We start from the raw sequence: 18,669 nt of genomic DNA, 5'->3' as shown, positions 1-18,669 counted from the left end.
AGGTAGTATGAAGAACAGGATAATGGAACACAATTATCTCTGGCAATGCATACATCAAATCAGTCTTTTCTCTAAAGAAGATTTGGTGGAATTCCAACTCACTGAACTCTGTTTGGATGTCTGTTATTTGTCTGATACTATTTCTTCTTATTATGATATGATGACATATAGGTGTATTTTCATCCATGATAATCATCGTGATCATTGAAGAATCTATTGTTTTCTTAAACCCTCCAAAAAAAGGTGTGGATAATTGGATCTGACAGAGCATTGGGGGTCATTCTGTAAATTCGATCCTTACTGTGCAACACAATCTAGTGTAAAGTTAGGATGATAACAGCGTAATGTTAATAAAGTTTATTTCCTTCGTCTCTTCGTTCATCATGATGTTTCTACAGACAACGATTGCACCCAAATGTCATAATTTCCTCTCTTTAAAATAAAGTCGCACCTCTAAATCTAATCTATTCACTGCAACTCCTGTTCCTTTTTGTTTCTTCACTTCAGAATCAAGCAGTTTCAAAACAAAAATGCTCCATTTGGTTGTGTTTGTAGCAATCATAAATTAATATTTTCTGATTAAAATTCGTTATAAAAGCTTTTTGAAGTTTTTAAAAAGTCTAATTATAAGGCAAAGGGCAGAGTAGTATTTTCTCATGTTGTAAGAATTTCTCATAGATGTGCTTCTCTGTTTTGTGACGTGTCTTTTTGGACTATGATCACCAATATATGTATGAGATTCGCATGAATAAAATAAGGAGAATTATCAGCACCTCTTTCTCTGTTTTTCTTCTGTTTTCTGTTCGAGGAAGCTTAACCTGTAATACATTAACAGTAACCTTATCCAACATAAGCACAATTTGTAACATAGATAAATATCACGAGGGTCTATATCTTAAAATACGTTTAACCATTGGAAGTTTTTAATTCAGAGCTAACTCCAAACTTTTTGTTGGATTATTATTTTTGGGCCGAATATAATATTTTTTTAAAAAAATATACATATATGAATGTTAAACAAGTAAATGCCTATAGTTCTGGAAAGTAAATGTTAGCAACGCAAATTGTGTACCAGTGTAAACATTCAACTCCAAATGCGTGCGTTTGCAACTTGCATGTTGACTTGTGGAAGGGGATTCAGGAAGTTCGTTTAGTTACTATAAAATTCTAAATCTTCGAATTTTACCATTTTCATATACTAGAGTAACCAGAGGTAGCAGACAATCAGCGAGAAGAGAGTTTAAAAGCCATTTCATGTTTAGGTACAAAGTCTATATCTTGTTTCACCATACGTGATTCTGAATTATGACAAAGTATTTCAATGTCAAATCGAAATGTTAAACTACTTTCCATTTATTACAAAAAGACCCACAGTTTACTAAAATTTATTAGTTAAAAAATTGTGCACCAAACGTAAAAAAATTTCAAATCTGGTGCAACTCAGAAAAGTTGAGCTAGTTCCAAAATGATCGAAACTTGTATCCATAGGATTAAAAAATTTAACTCCTGCGCAGAGCTGAATGTGTCTCTATTAAAACTATCTAACTGGGTGTCTTCGTAAAACTCGGGTTCACAATCTTTTTCCTTCCAGTCTTCTTGCCCACATACTTTCATCAGCTGACTCGCAGATTGGGAATCCAGCTATGGCACACCATCTTAAATTCAACAACCCAATTGCAAGTTCATCTTCAGAATCTTCAAATAACTTGAGTATCTGTGACTCAGCAGCCAAATCTTCAGACAGAATGAATTCATTTACAAACTTTTTCTTCTCCCCAAGTATGTTGCCATCTTCAGACATCATACGCAAACTTAATACCTGCAAGGCTTCAATTGCTGTATTGTGAAAACCAGAATTTACATATGCAGAGAACACATAGCCGCATGTTCTTGGATCGGGGGGAACTTTCTCTCGGTGCATACGCTCCACAACGAACTCAATTACATCAATTCTTCCCTAATTCATGGACGAAATTAAATGACATTAGGGCACATTCTAATTCATCAAAAGGATAAAACACACATCTGACTTTTAATCAGGATAGAAATTTTCTTTTCCTGAGCAAGCTAAGTGCGCAGAAATGAACCTGAGTTATAATTATTATTGAAAGGATTGTTTGTAATTGTGAGTTGTGGACACACATGGGTATTCTTATTTAGAATGAAAAAGAGATACAGTCATAAGAAACAAAATCAATAACTAATAATGAGAAATATTGGCCAAGAAACTTTCCTTTTTGATGCAATCAAATCACTCCATATTATCTTTAACTCACCTCCTCAAGTTGAGGCATAGATATCATGAGTCAAGCATGTTACAAATGTCATCAACACAAGACATAAACAAAAATGCTTGAAGGATACTGTGGTTACTGGAGAACACAAATGCCTGGAGGGCACGACGGCTGCAGGATAGCAAAAATGTTTGGATGGCTGTTGGAGGGTGCGGTTACTGCCGAAGAGATAAAATGCTGAGAACATGGTGGCTTCCATTTGGGTAAAAACTGCTTCGAGAGCAAAAATGCTCTGCTGAGAAGGTTTGCTAAAGAGCAAAACTACTAGGAGGGCACGACAATAACTAGAGAGCAAAAGTGCTTGGTGGGCATGGCTGCTGCACGAGAGAAAAAATGCTTAAGGACATGGTGGTTGTCGAAGAGCAAAACTGCTTGGAGGGTGTGGTGGCTGCTAGAGAAGAAAAATGCTTTCAGGGTGTGGTGACTGCTGAAGATCAAAAAATGGTCAGATGGCACAATGACTGCTGAGAACCGAAGTGCTTAGCAGGTGCAACATCTATCAAAGAGAAAATAAAATGCTCGGAGTGTGGCAGCTGTTGGCAGCTGTTGGCAGCTGTGAACAGCAAAAATGCTAGGAGAACATGGCAGAAATCATAAAGAAAAAAATCCTCGGGTGGAGTGAAGGCTGTTGAGCAAAAATGCTCAAAGATCATGATGGCTTACAGGGAGCAAAACTGTTCATCGAAGACCAAAAATGTTGCGGCGATGTTTACTATGAGAGAAAATTAGAGTGACTAAGTCAGGAATAACGAGTTTAGGGAAAAATTCATGGCCCAACAGCGGACTGGTAATAAAATGGGTCAAGGAGGATGCTGCTCTAATACCATATCAAAAGGATTACTTGTAATTGTGTGTTGTGTACACACGCAAGTATTCTTATTTATAATAATAAAGAAGAGATATAGTAACAAAAAACAAAATCAAGAATCAATAATGACAAATTTTGCTAAGATATTTCTCTATTTGATGTAATACAATCATATCATATTTCCCTATTTAATGTATCAAATAAGATCTCTAATAAGTATTATAGCATAACACTTCAATTTCTTGAGAAACATATTATATTATAGCCATAATTTTGGGAGTGATAAATAAGTGACTCCTATAAACTTTGACTCATCCCTCAACCACCCTTGAATATATTAGGAGTTCCACATGGAATAAGATAAGCTCCTTGGTGTGGTACTTAAGCCTAGAGGTTCTCCTTCCACCTAATTGACTAGTCTTCTGTGTTGGACTCTTCCTGTGTTTGAGTACTAACAATTTGTGATTTCATTGAGAGTTGGACTACAGAAAGGGCTCTACCTGTCTTAGGCTGGATTAAGATACAAAACTGAATACTGAGCGAAGCTGTCTCAATGAGAAAAGGCCACCACCAGGTCAGTATCAATAGAGTGAAGTCACTGTTGACATTGGCCCTTAAAGAGGTGACAATGTTAGGGGTATCACATTGAGTAATAAGCTACTTTATGTGGTACTTAAGCCTAGAGGTTCTCCCACCTAATGGACTAGACCTTTGAGTTGGAATCTCCTCTTGTGCTTAAATCCTAATACAACGGTGACAACTTTTACCTAAATTCAACTAATGGCAATGAAGCATTACACATCCCTTAACCTCAGATTTTGAAACAAATTCCTTTTATTTCACCTTTTATCCCCCTTCTAGATTTTAATATGAAAGGTGAAGTACCTTGTAACAAGCTTGTTTAAGAACTGTATTGAACAGCAGTACATCAGGTTGGATGCCATCCAATTTGACTTGTTTCAAAAGATTCAGGGCTTCATCAAAGTTGTCATCTTCCAACAAAATCTGAAACAAACAAACTCCGTATCAAATTGGGATACACAGTTCCAAAAGTAAATTTACAAGTTGAGTAAGACTGATGTCATGGCAACTCATGAACAAAGAGTAAATATATCAGCACATGCACAATGAATGACACGATACAACCATTATAAGCCAACTTTCACGATGACCATCAGTCAGCTGCATGATTCCAGCAATTTGGACATTTCTCTAGTAAAATAGTGTCCTCTCAAGAAAAAATAAGTAAAATTAGTTATATGATCAAGATGAACCAAAGCTTGACAATCTAGAAGAAATCCATGCTTTCCTTAGGCAGTCACTACGTGTTATTTTTAATCCCAATGCCTTAGCCATTACATATCTGAGCAGTGATTTAGTGCATTTTGTACATTCAAACTCCATCCAGCATAAGATGTTCAATGTCTAATGTTATGAAAAAGACAATGCATACTGCACTGTGAGCATAGAGAATGTAACTTTGGAGCGATCTGCAGAAAGGCTCCTGAAGCACCATTTCAACAAAATGTCATCACTTTATTACGTAAATGCTACTAATTCTGCATGAATTCTGTAAATAACATGAAAATTATGTAGTAGTAGAAACATTTAACACCAGATGCACGCATTTGTCAATTATCACTTGCAGGTTGACTACTTGCTTACTGAAGGGGATTAGGAAATGCATCAAGGCTACTATAATAAAATCATAAATCTGCGCATTTTACTCTTTTCACATTAAATCAAGTACAAAGCAAAATCTTTGACTAAATAATAATAATTTGGGCTGGATTATCAGAGATTAAAATGAAATGAACCTTAATGATAGCGGTATATGTACATATCGCTGGACAAAACCCTTTCCGTATCATCATTGAAATCAGCAAACAAGCAGAACTGTAACTTTGTATGATGGTACAACAGTCAATCATTATATTGTATGTCTCAGAGTCCGGGTCGCAGCCACATAACTTCATCTTCTTGAAAACTGCAATCGCCATGTCACTCTGCATATCATGTTGTGGAAAAACTCATATTCCAGTCAGGCATGCATAATAACTCACTTCACAAAGTAGGTGTCAAAATACAAAGTAATGATGTATAAGTCACTCACTTCTTTGGCTTCAACAAGATAATGTAACACTGTGTTGTACATAGGTGTTCCCAATGAAGGGCTTCGATAAATGAAAAGATTCTCTGCCAGGTGTAAATACTGGATCAGCTCTCTTATCATCCCTTCTTCTCCAAGGGCTTTCAACTGAAAAGACAGAATGGACATGTCCAAGTCATAAGCAATGTAAATCAACAAGATACCAATCATGTCTTACCCTAACAAAAGTGATATTTAGATCTCTTAAACTTTATGGTTTTACTCATAATATCAACAGTATGGTTGGGTCTCTTGTAAGTATACTGTAACCAAAAAAATCATTTCCCTATTAAATGAGATTAGATTCATGGATTGGGCGACACCATTCTTTTCTACTAAAACCACATCTTTTAAAAGGTCATCTGCATCAAGGTCTCAATGATTTCACTAAAATATTTATCCTTTAATTTCCTGCACTTCTGTTTATAAGGCAGCGCCATCTATAATCACATGAATTCTTTTATTTCTTTGGTACAACATTTAAGGCAAAAATTCTGTTGTTTTTTCCTCAACAAGTATTCTAGTAATACTAAGTTCAAATATTTCATATCTAGTATTCTAGTATTTTCAGTCCATCATCAGCACTGCGAAGCATGTGACATTTCAGTAAAGGTTTCTTTTGACCTTGAGGGACCCCTTCTAATCACAAATAACACAACATTTCTTCATTTCATTCAGACTAGGTTGAATCCTATGATTTCCAACATCCTTAATTACTAAACAGAACAGGTAAAAAGGATTGACATGGTAATGACACACAAAGGGACTAATAAATCCGCATTCTAGTACAAAACCTATTTATTTTTTACATTAATTGCACCCCAGAAAGTGTTACTGACCACTTAGTTGAACCCCTCCATGTTTTCTGAATCAGGCATACAAGTTATTCATACATTTGAACAGAAGAAACCCCTCCAGAGATTTCATTATTCTTAAATTATGTGAAAAAGGAGACATAAATGAAACTTACTATGTTTTTTATTGAAAGATGACTGTGCTTAATGCCATTTGTGACCATATCTTTTTCTATAGCATTTATTCTTTTAGCAGCATCCACCTGTGACAGTATATCACTGTCTTCATAAGGGGCATTTACAACACCAAATAACGAGAATAGAAGCTCACAAGTCCTGATATTAGGCAAAACTTTTTTCTGCTTCATCTTGGCAAACACTTGCACAGCACGTTCAGGTTGATTCTGCAAATTTTAATAAGATAAACAAAATGTAAATGTAATGTATAAATTCAATTGCTCATCTTAATTGGTCCTCTGCAACCCATTGATGAAATAGATAACTTAATATCAAATTGCCACAAGTGCAAACCAAGCAGTAACAAACCTCATAATAAAAAAAACACACCCAAGAATCTTATTTAACTGTATTAGAAAAACAATTGTATGAATTAAGAAGTTTCCCCATTTCATTTTTATGTACATTTAATAATTGCAGTACTATCATACATCACCTTTTATTTTACAAGCATATTATTCAAAACTATAAATAGGATATGAAAGTACATGTATTGGACTCACTCAGTCAAATATTTTAGGAATTTTCACTGACCCTTCCTCTCACTCAACATATAACACCTCAATTAGCTATCTTTCAAAAGTCTTATCAAAGAATATAATAAGACATTATAGTCTTATAGACAATAAAATGGTAAATGAAAATTCTGTTTTGAAATTTCATAATTGAGCTCACCAATTCATCGCACGATGCTAGCAAAGCATTATAAGGATGTGGATATAGACATCCAGAAATCTGATTCAGAAAAGCCTCAGCTAAATCTAACTGTAGTGCTTTGCTGCATGTGATTGAAAGTGTTGCTAAAGTTGAATCATTCGGCTTCAAATTCTTCTGCTGCATTTTTTTCAACTGCATATTAAAAGAAAATAATATAAGGCCAAGAAAATTTTTCAGTAGTTAACTTGAGTATTGGCAAACACGAGACCATATAACTGTCACACTAGATCTCACATCAGATTCCAATTTGACAGGATTTGAGGTTCTATTTGACCTAATCTTAAGTGCTAAAAATTTCTGAACAGAACTCCCACAGATAGTTGCTCAAAGAATAAAAAGTTAAATATATTTTTAGTCTTTAAACTTGGACGTGCAAATGAAATTCATCTCAGTCCAAAACTTTGATACATTTTGGTCACCAAAGTTAGAAAATGAATGAATATAGTCCTCCTACCCCAATTGCGCTAAACTTTTTTTACATGTCAAATAGGTTTTAGGATGACATTTGAATTGTTTACACCATTTTGATACGTTACAACTCAAATATCAGCCTGAAACATCGTTTAACCAACCAAAAAAAATTAATGTCAGTGGGTTAAAACGACTATATCCATTTATTTTAAAAGTTTGGGAACTAAAATGTATCAAAGTTTGAAATATGGACAAATTCCAATTTCGCGTCCAAGTTTAGGGACTAAAAACATATTTAACCCAAAATAAACTAAAAAAAAAAATAACAACAAGTGATTCTAGACATAATTATTGTCACTGAACTCACCACTCCTATGGCATCTCCAAAATTTCCATGAGAAACAGCGGCTTTAATAATACCATTATATGTATGGCAGGATGGCTGCAAACCAAGATTTTCCATCTGAACAGAGAAGCGCCCTTCAAGATGTTAAAATACATTAATATAAACGTTATCAATGGATAAAATTCAAAATTCCCATAAACTTTGATAACTACCAGAAATTTATTTATGCTAAAAAATTGTGAAAGGAGGATGTATAAGGCATGTTAATATTGATATTCATTCGCTATTGAGAATCAACTAACAGAAGCTTTCAATAATTGAAATCTTAGGGGATTTGATGTCTTAAAATTCAATATTTAACATTCTCTGTGTAGAGAACCTTTCACCTATGAAGCACAAACTGATAAATACAAAACTTTACGTGTTTGGCAGGTGTTGGAAAGGTTTTACGGTCCATGTTGGAAAGATTTTTGACATTGTGACATTTGAAAGAGGTAAGGTGTCCTTGCTTCATAACCTTTTCGAATCAGAGTGTTGGAGAAAAATATTTTAATCTCTGACCTGTGTTACATGGAGCATTACAGAACATGTACATGCTTAGTGAAATATATACCTGTAACATAAGCTTCCTTGCAAGAATATAATTCTTTTGGTTTGCACACCCATGTATTATGTCATTAAAGGACCACCTCAACACCTTAACAAGTAGTGAGTGTTCTTCTCCATTCAGCCCAGACAATTCAGCACTCGTACAAGAGTCCAATTTTTTTATCTCCTTCAAGTCTGATAGAGTCAAGTCTAGCCCCTTATTTGAAGGCACAGGGATGTCCATTCTAGTAGAATACAACTTCCCATAAACTGTTTTAGCAATAGAAAAGTTTCCCCTGACGGCTAATGACACCATTTGTTGTAGTGTTTTATAAGCAGATTCTAAATCTCCTAACCTTGTAAATGACCAAATGAATTTACGCAGAGCAATGATACTCATGCTATAGTTTTTCATATACTCCTGCCAAACAAGATGGGCTGCTGGCAAGTCTTTCAGCAAAACTGCAAGCTGAGAAACAGGGTAAGTTCAGTGACAGTTGTCCTATGAAAAACAGAGAAAACATTCAAACACAGAAAACATGTTTAATAAAATACAGAGCAATAAAATAAACAGTGTGCTGTCACTTGATTCAAAACCATTTATGATGTCATAAAAGTTAGCAATAGATAGGCCGATTTTTCTTTAAGTTTTAATAGAAACTATATCAGAATCCCTGAGAGAAAAGCTCTTCTGTCAGAAATGCATACAAAGGGTTCCCAGAACTTTGTGTAGGCCGAAACACTCCCACAACAATCTAAATCTCCCTCTCAACCTTATTTGTAGGCAACATGCATGTTTCTCTAATTATATCAATCGCACACTAACTAGATATGGTATTACATATCATTACGCTACCCCCTAAAAATTCACCTTGTCGTCAAGGTAAAACATAGTAGCTGAAAACACCATCTCATTGGGGTTCCAACTGATTCAAGCATGACAATCAAGCCAACCTCACCCTGCACAAGTGAATGACCCCATGCTCCTTTGACATTCTGTTTTCTGCAGTATTTATGTTTATGAGACAGAGAATCATTTTGTAGTTATTCTTGAAGAGATTTCAGATAAATGAAACAGTGAAAAAACTACACTGTTACTGTTTTACTACTATTTATATAAGAAGATAGTAAGCAGAATACAAAGAGTCAAGGCCCAGTCCTAACCCTAACCCTAAAGAAAGGATCCCATACATGATAAATAAAATATTACATCTCAACACTCCCCCTCAAGCTGGAGCATATAGATCATATGCTCCAAGCTTGGAACATATAAATTGAATTCTAGGCCCTCTTAAAGATTTAGTCAGAATGTCTGCAAGTTGTTCATTAGAGCCGACAAACTTTGTAACAAGATCCTTGGATAGTAATTTCTCTCTAACAAAATGACAATCAATTTCTATATGCTTTGTTCTCTCATGAAACACCGGATTGGAGGCAATGTGAAGGGCTGCTTGGTTGTCACAATATAACTTCATCTGCTCATTTTCACAAAATTTCAACTCTTGAAGGAGTTGTTTAATCCATACTAGTTCACATGTAGCTAGAGCCATAGATCGATATTCCGCCTCTGCACTAGATCGAGCAACAACACTTTGTTTCTTACTTTTCCAAGATACAAGGTTCCCTCCAAGGAATACACAATACCCTGTGGTAGATCTTCTATCAATTGGACAACCAGCCCAATCTGCATCACAATACGCTTCAACTTGAGTACTTCCCTTGTTCTCATACAACAATCCTTGTCCTGGGTTACCTTTTACATATCTGAGAATGCGAATCACAGCATTCCAATGATCAATGTGGGGATTTTGCATAAATTGACTAACAACTCCCACTGGATAAGAAAGATCAAGCATTCCAATGATCAATGTGGGGATTTTGCATAAATTGACTAACAACTCCCACTGGATAAGAAAGATCAGGTCTTGTTATAGTAAGGTAGATGAGTTTTCCAACCAACCTTCTATATCTCTCTGGATCTGAGAAAAGTTCACCTTGATCTCTTGTTAATTTTTGATTTGAGTCCATAGGGCTATCAATGGGCTTGCAATTTGTCAGACCTGTTTCTTCCAAAATATCAAGAGCATATTTTCTCTGTGCAATGATGACACCTTCTTTTGATTGCGCCACTTCAATACCAAGAAAATATTTAAGACGACCCAAATCTTTGGTCTGAAAGTGGCTAAACAAATGGTTCTTCAATTGAGCAATTCTAGTGATATCATTTCCTGTGATAACAATATCATCAACATAAACCATAAGATAAACACATTTATCAGGAGAAGTATAACCATAAAATACTGAATGATCCGCTTCACAACGTTTCAATCCAAAATTCTGCACAACACGACTAAATTTACCAAACCAAGCTCGAGGAGATTGCTTCAAGCCATAGAGAGAACGATGCAACTTACAAACTAACCCAGACTCCCCCTGAGCAACAAACCCAGGAGGTTGCTCCATGTATATCTCCTCTTCCAGATCACCATGAAGAAAGGCATTTTTAATGTCCAACTGATACAGAGGCCATTGGCGAATGGCAGCCATAGCAAGGAAAAGACGAACAGAACTTATTTTAGCCACAGGAGAAAAAGTATCACAATAGTCAAGACCGTAAACCTGAGTATACCCCTTAGCGACGAGACGGGCTTTGAGTCGGTCTACAGCGCCAGTCGGACCAACCTTAATAGCATAGACCCATCTACAGCCCACAGACTTCTTACCAGGAGGAAGAGAGACAAGTTCCCAAGTCCCACTGTGTTCAAGTGCTTGCATTTCATCAATCATGGCTTGTCTCCATCCAGGATGACCAAGTGCCTCATCAACATTCTTAGGAACCTTAATGGTAGACAAGGAGGAAACAAAAGAGAAATATGGAGGAGACAAACGATGATAACTCAAAAAGTTATAAATAGGATGTGGATTACGAGTAGAGCGAGTACCTTTCCGAAGGGCAATAGGCCAAGTGTGATCGGAGTCAAGAGAAGATGAAGAGGATGAAGGATCCATGATTCGAGAATCTGGTGGAGAAGGATTTGAGTCACAGGGGTCTTCAGGCAAGGAAGGAGTCACTGGAGTGCGACGCTGATATGTGAGAAGAGGTGGTTGAACAATGTCATTGGCATTTTGAGGTTGAGTTTCAGGAAGAACCAAGGGATCACAGGATGGTAAAGGAAGGACTTGTTGAATAGATGAACTCTCCTCCATGGAGGACAAGAAAAAAGGTGTGTCCTCAAAGAATGTAACATCAGCAGACATATAATACCTTTTGGTTGAGGGAGAATAACATTTATACCCTTTCTGAAGGCGAGAATATCCCAAAAAGACACACTTAATAGCCTTTGCAGAAAGTTTATCAAGACCTGGAGAGACATTATGAACAAAACAAGTACATCCAAACACACGTGGAGAAACACGATACAAAGGATCATTTGGAAAAATTATCGAGTGAGGAATTTTATTTTCAATAGAAGAAGAAGGCATCCTATTGATTAGAAAACAAGCAGTGAGGACTGCATCTCCCCAATGATGAATAGGAACATTGGTATTCAACATGAGAGAGCGTGCAGTTTCGATAAGGTGTCTATTCTTTCTTTCGGCTATGCCATTTTGTTGTGGAGTATGAGGACATGTTGACTGATGTAAAATTCCTTGGGAAGATAAAAATGAGGAAAACGCAGCAGAAAAATATTCCTTAGCATTATCACTTCTGAGAATTTTAATTGTCTTCCCAAATTGGTTCTTAATTTCATTAAAGAAGGACACAAATATGGATAAAAGTTCCGATCTTTCTTTCATTAGATAAACCCAAGTACATCGAGAGAATTCATCAATGAACGTTACAAAATAGTTAAAACCAAAAGAAGTGACACGACTTGGTCCCCAAACATCAGAATGAACAGTAGAAAAAGCAAAATTACATCGTGTCTCAGACTTTTTAGGGAAGGAAGATCTAACATGCTTTCCTAACTGACACGATTCACAATCTAAGGCTTGAATGTGTTTGAGACTCGGAACCATCATCTTCAACTTAGACAAATTTGGGTGACCTAAACGATCATGCAAAAGTTTTGGGGATGAAGTTGCAAAACAAGATACTGAGGAGCTTGGTTTTAGGAAATAAAGTCCCCGTGACTCATGTCCTTCTCCAATCAGACGACCCGTACCATGTTCCTGTATAGCAAAGGAATTAGCAGTAAAGGTTACAGAACAATTTAAGGAACGAGTCAATTGACTCAAAGAGATTAAATTATAAGGACAATGAGGAATGTACAAAACAGAGTTTAAATTTAGTGAAGGTGATAAAGAAACTTTGCCAATTCCTTGAGATGCCACTTTGGATCCACTTGCAACAGTAATAAAATGAGGACTTTTGGGAGAGGAAATGGAGGAAAATGAGGAAATGTTACCAGAGACATGATCTGAGGCACCTGAGTCAAGAATCCATGGACTAAGACCTTCCACAGATTGAGAGATGCATGCAGTTGACATTGAAGAGGATGGGTCAGGATTGTTGGATTTCTCAGATTTGTACCTCAAGAATTCTTGGTACTCTTCATCAGAAATTCTAGATTCTGAATGATCAGACTTGGACACATGAGCAGCTTTATCGGGAAAACCATGTAAGGAATAACACTTGTCTTTGGTATGGCCCATTCTATTACAATATGAGCATTGAGGACGCCCACTTCGACCACCACGTCCTCCACGGTTGCTCCGACCTCCTCCTCTTCCTCGTGGTGCTACCATTGCTGATGTTTCAAAAACATCAGTTGAACTTTCATCTTTGACCAATGTAGGTACACGAAGAAGTCTAGTAACTAAGTTGTCCATCAAAGGGATTTGATCACCGGCTAAAACTTGATCACGCACATGATCAAAAGTCGAGTGTAGGCTCCTCAGAATTAAGACCATGTAAAACTTATCAAGTTTTTTGTTGATATCTTCTAATGAATCAGCCACAAAAAAACTCTTCAATTCTTCTACTGCAGCCCTAGCCTTTCCGATATGAGAAACCATATCATGATTGATTTGTTTGAGTGAGGCTACTCTTTGAGTTGCATCAAAGAGGCGTTGAATGTCGTTAGCAAAAATATCTTGTGCCCTTTTCCAAAAAGAGAAGCATGTCTTGTAAGGTCTCAAAATGTCTAAGACCCCTTGCTCAACTGATTGCCATAAAACAGCACACAACTGAAAATCCAATTTCTGCCACTTAAGTTTCTCTTCCTCTGAAATATTAGAGACCTCTTTTTCAAGATGATCATGATAACCTTGACCAAGAAACCACAACTCCACCGAAGCTGACCAAGAGGAGTAATTTTTCCAGTTCAGTTTCGCAGAGGTAATAATAGGAGTAGCTGATAGAGAGGGAGACATTCCACCCGTAGAAGCCATTAAAAAAAAAAAACTTAACTTTTGAGAAGAAACCCTAGGTTCAAGATATGGTCACCGAAACAGAGAACCAAGAGCAGATATAAGACCAGGAGGCTCCGGCGAGACGAACGACGGTGGCGCGGCGCGATTCCGGCGCCGGGAAGGCGGCGCGTGGTGTACACGTGCTTGAAGGTCGCCGGAGAGAAGCGGAGCGTGGCGGCGCGTGCGGAGGTTTCTGGGGACGTGACTTGCGGGGATGGGTTGCGCTCCTCGAGGCGCACCTAACCCTGACTTCGCCGGAGTAAACACGCCGGCGGCGACGGCGACGACGGCGGACGGCGCGGCGGACGGCGGCGGACAGTGGCGGAAGACGGCGGACGATGATAGTCACTGTGACAAACAGTGAAGATGAACCAGACTCATGTTCTGGCTCTTGATACCATCTTGAAGAGATTTCAGATAAATGAAACAGTGAAAAAACTACACTGTTACTGTTTTACTACTGTTTATATAAGAAGATAGTAAGCAGAATACAAAGAGTCAAGGCCCAGTCCTAACCCTAACCCTAAAGAAAGGATCCCATACATGATAAATAAAATATTACATCTCAACAGTTATAATGAGAAAATCTTAGTCTAGCAAACTGCACAATGGCATATACTTGCAACTGAGGATTATCAAGACCCTTCACTTTATTGTTCTTTTGTGACTGGTTGATGATACTACCTAACCCAAAAATCCACTTTTATCATTGGTTCAGTCAGGCGCTTCTTCCCTAAGTAATGCGTAGGGTTGAGGAGAGGAGGAAGAGGATAGGGCAGTTTTTGAGTCAGTGAGAGCTGGAGAGGGTCGATGAGTATCAAAAGGAGGTGGAGGAAAGTATCAGAAAACATTAAACAATTTCTAAATACTTAAAACCATAGCAAACAAACTCTTTTTTTTTTGCTGTTTACAAAAGTCAGTTAGAAATAGATTTAAAGTTTTTCAGTAAAATATTTTGACCCCCTGTTATCCAAACATGTTTTCTTTTTCAAATTAAGTTCGAAAATAAAAAGTACAAACTTACAAACAGCCAAAAAAGATTATATAATAAAGTTGAAATATATAACAATCTGTCAAGATATCTACATTTCCCTGCTCAATGTCAAGAGATGGTTGAATGATAAATGTCAATGGCAGGAGAGAAAAGCATCATCACCTGTCAATTAATAATTATCATTATACTTAGAAAGGAAGAAGGTGAAAGCTTTCCTTCGGTTAAGCAGAAAAGTTAATATGCAAAATTATGCCACAATTGGAATAGGATTTTGAATTATCTCTAAGCTTTGCATTATCTGTCTGTTCGGTACATTACTATGAAGTAAAAAGAATGTAATAATAATAGCTGAAATTTCACCAAGCGAAACAACATATAGCCATTATTTGGAATTTAAACCAGAGAAGAACAGGTCCTTGTGCAAACTAGCACGTTTTTTAACAAATACTATCAGGAACATTCACTTTAGTCCAGATCAAGTGGTTGACCTTGAATCACGTGCATATAAATGCTTTCAAACTTAATAATCTATCAAATAAAACAACTTTAACAGATAACAGACAATACTATTCTCAAAAAGAGTAATTTTATTTTTTATTCACAACCATAATAGAATGATGATAGATCTTTCTGTTTGCAAACCTTGAGAAGCTCGGTATATGTAACTTCACTCTTCCCTAACATCTTCTTTTCCATTAAGTCCAAACATTTGTTTGCTTGAATTAGACTCTGCATTTTCGTGCAGGATCCTAAGAGACTATTGTAAAGTGGGAGAACTGGATATAGACATTGACTTCCTCCGAGAAAATCCATGATATCAAAGGCCTGGACATAATATAACAGGTAGAAATGAGAAAAAAACAAAAACCCTCGCAGCTAAGATGAAGCTGATTTACTAATAACTGCCTCATATACACCGTTTAACATGCAATTCAATGTCATGATAAAGTATCCATATATCATATGGAATTGTATTTTCAGAAAGGAAGAAAAACCTTTTATTTTTTAAAGTCCCTGAAATTGTAGTGGGTTAATCCCAAACCAATGCCCGTAGCATAACCCCTTTCCCCAATACTAAACCCAAGAAGGAAAGAAGCATTAATGAACCTATCCCCTTTCCTCAATACAAAGCCCAAGAAGGAAAAGGAGCATAAAGGAAAAATTTAGTCAATTATATTTCATGTATAAAACTAATAGTTTACCTCCTCCAAGTAACCTCCTTTACAAAGGGCCTCCATCATAAGAGATGAACATATATTGTTCATGCTAACACCTTTTGATTCCATGAATCTCCAAATCTCCATTACAAACTGAACAAAATAAAACAGGGAAGGAATAAATTTGACATTCAAAAAAGGTTCTACCATTACTCATGGTCAGAGACGTTCAAGGAAAGTGTGCATAGTCATGCAAATACAAAAGTTGAGATAATTTCCTATGCTTCCAACTCACACACGAGAACATAAATATGTTATTAGCCAATTTCCTATGTCATGGACTTTCAGAACTGGTGCAGTTAGAAGCTAATAATACATAGATAAGAATCGGTATTGGATCAATTTGTCAGACTGCCAAGGATATATATATATATATATATATATATATATATATATATATATATATATATATATATTACAAGTCGAGTAAAAATCATATCTGGTATCATACATTTGTAAAGCCAAGCTTAAAGCAAACTTTAACATGTTGATTTTGCAAACAGAGAAAAGGCTGGAGGGGATTAAAAAAAATGAAATTTGAATATTAGGAATCCAGAAATAAAAAATTGGTTATTTGGGAAATACATACCAATGGATCAGGAGAGCGTGCACAGTACTTAAAAATATGAAGAAAATCGTCTGCTGTTAATAAGTGGGTTCTGGAACCAAAACCCAAAAGTAAGTCTGAAGCCTTCTTTCTCTCACCCGAGCAGAGTGCCTTAAGCACTTGCATCTGCATAGATGGTTCTGTTGCAAATCCAACAAATTCAGGACCTGCATTTTGTTATATACTATGATACCACGTGTTAGGCGAATGAAAATTATCGATTGACAAATTCTTAGATATACAAGTGCAACATTTATGAAAATATCTATATAAAGTGATTGAGCTGCGATTGAGCTGCTATATTAGCAGAAAAGGTATGCATCTTAAATAAATGAAGAGACTCATGAAATGGAGAATGCATACCTGTTTTGGAGGTGCGATTTTGAGAGAAGTGAATTTGAGCCTCCTACAATATAGTAAGCGGAAAGAAGCATTTGGTTAGGTTAGGATAGGAAGAGAAAAAGTAAAATTAGCGGAAAAAGACATACATGGTGTTGATGCCACTTAGATTTACAAAGTGAAATTGAGCGCAGAAAAACCCTTGCTCTGAATCTATGCATATGCGTATGCATGCTTTGCTTTAGCTTTCACTTGTTAAGCACCAGGGTGAGGAAAATCCCGCTGCTTCATAACTTCACACTGCTCTGCTTTGCTCTGGTTTTTTTTTTTATCTCCACTTCTTAGCGGGTTTTCTTCCTGCACCCCATTATTGCTAACGACATCTCATGCTAATACAGAAAGCCTAAGATACCCTCTTCATTACATCACGTCATCGTTATCATTACTGTCACTTCATTTCTTCACAGAAGAGAATAGAAAGTTCATTCTAAAAAAAATAAAAAAAGTTATTTTGTATATTTTAAAATATTTGTTCTGGAAAACTTATTTTTAAATATATTTTATATATATTTCAAAAATTTTATTGAAAATTCTGTTTTGGAAAAAATTATTTCAGAATGCATTTTGCATTCCAGAAAACTTGTTTCAGATATTTTTTTTTTTCTGAAAAATTTATTCTTGAAATCATGTTTAGAAAATTCTACAAAGTTTGTTTTTTAAGATTTTCAGAATAGCTAATTTAAATATCACTTTTATAAAATGTAAAATAACCATTTTAAAATTATGGGAATGCATGTAAAAATTATGGGAGTGTAAGAGAGTTTCTTTTAACACTTCCTTTCCATGGGTTCTGGATCTTCAGACATACTATGTATAGTAGAGAGTTTCTTTTAACACATTTTTCTTCTTTTTTTTCTTCCACATGTATTAGTAAACCAGTATAACTAATTAAGAATTCAACATGAATAATCATGTTTAATTTTTTTTATTTATTATAAAAATATTTTCATTTTCTTTTAGGTCTGATTAAAATCTTGACCTTTTGATGGTTTCATCCAACACTTTATCTGTTAATTTTCCGTAATTTATTAATATACAGTTATATTTTATAAATTAAATAAACCATCATTTTACTTAATAATTAAGTTATAGAAACTCGTTTATATGCCTATTCCAATGGTTGACTTTATTTGGAAAATTTTGATTTAAAACTTAATTCTAATTGTAATGGATTCATTAACAACATTTAAGTGTTTTACAAAATTAATTCACAACTAGATTGCTTTACGTCAATTGGAGGTATCAACACATTTATCGTATGAAAATAACTGAAATACGTGCAAAAAAGAAAAATGTTTTCAAATCATTGATACAAATTGGTGAACATTAATACATTTTCTATACATTATTGGACTTTATTTTGCTTCAACAGATTAATATGGGAAACGTTTGTTGTGCAACCATCTTATTATAAATTTCACGTGGAAACAAATTAAAATATACTATTCGAGTGAGATTTCTAATTGTCTATTTTAAGTTAATAATACAATTAAAAATATACACGGACATAATAATGCACATGCCCTGATTGTGATTTTTTTTATTCAACATTAGGTATCAAATTTCCTCCTTTATTTGGAGAAAATATTGATTAATAATTTTCAATCTATGAATGAGAGAATACGATTGACTGTTTCCTGTACTTAATATATTAACTCATATATAAGCTAAGTTATCGAAACTTTAAAAACAA

The 18,669-nt window shown here is 35.6% G+C and overlaps 1 protein-coding gene across 2 annotated transcripts; it reads right to left on the bottom strand.

Moving 5' to 3' along the window:
* Positions 1–1,278: 1,278 nt before the first annotated feature.
* LOC114194590 (Tetratricopeptide repeat (TPR)-like superfamily protein) lies at positions 1,279–17,231 on the bottom strand. 2 transcript variants are annotated; one of them, XM_028084921.2, is made up of 13 exons: positions 17,066–17,231; positions 16,941–16,983; positions 16,560–16,744; positions 15,956–16,063; positions 15,396–15,578; positions 8,370–8,813; positions 7,778–7,873; positions 6,958–7,131; positions 6,222–6,449; positions 5,216–5,359; positions 4,920–5,108; positions 3,988–4,107; positions 1,279–1,957 (listed from the first exon to the last, which is right to left on the bottom strand). In XM_028084921.2, the coding sequence occupies exons 1-13, from the start codon at positions 17,147–17,149 to the stop codon at positions 1,571–1,573; spliced, it is 2,385 nt and encodes a 794-aa protein (XP_027940722.2). In that variant the 5' UTR covers positions 17,150–17,231; the 3' UTR covers positions 1,279–1,570. The 2 variants fall into 2 exon arrangements, with proteins under 2 accessions (XP_027940722.2, XP_027940723.2); XM_028084922.2 differs by having other exon boundaries at positions 16,560–16,761; positions 17,066–17,179.
* Positions 17,232–18,669: the final 1,438 nt, after the last annotated feature.

This window comes from Vigna unguiculata, chromosome 8 (genome assembly GCF_037176805.1).
Source record: "Vigna unguiculata cultivar grain cowpea cultivar isolate G323 ecotype 2 chromosome 8, ASM3717680v1, whole genome shotgun sequence".
In the NCBI taxonomy this organism is placed as follows: domain Eukaryota; kingdom Viridiplantae; phylum Streptophyta; class Magnoliopsida; order Fabales; family Fabaceae; genus Vigna; species Vigna unguiculata.
Note: the sequence above shows the minus strand (reverse complement) of the source record. Positions and strands in the feature narration are given on the sequence as shown.

Bases quoted from the DNA above. Each gene is read 5' to 3' on its own strand.
- LOC114194590 (XM_028084921.2), bottom strand. From the start codon at position 17,149: ATGCATACGCATATGCATAGATTCAGAGCAAGGGTTTTTCTGCGCTCA. The intron at 8,814-15,395 runs GTTTGCAAACAG...CCTGTTTCTCAG, and splicing joins CATATACCGAGCTTCTCAAG to CTTGCAGTTTTGCTGAAAGA. The intron at 4,108-4,919 runs GTTCATTTCATT...TGTTTGTTTCAG, and splicing joins CATATACCGCTATCATTAAG to ATTTTGTTGGAAGATGACAA.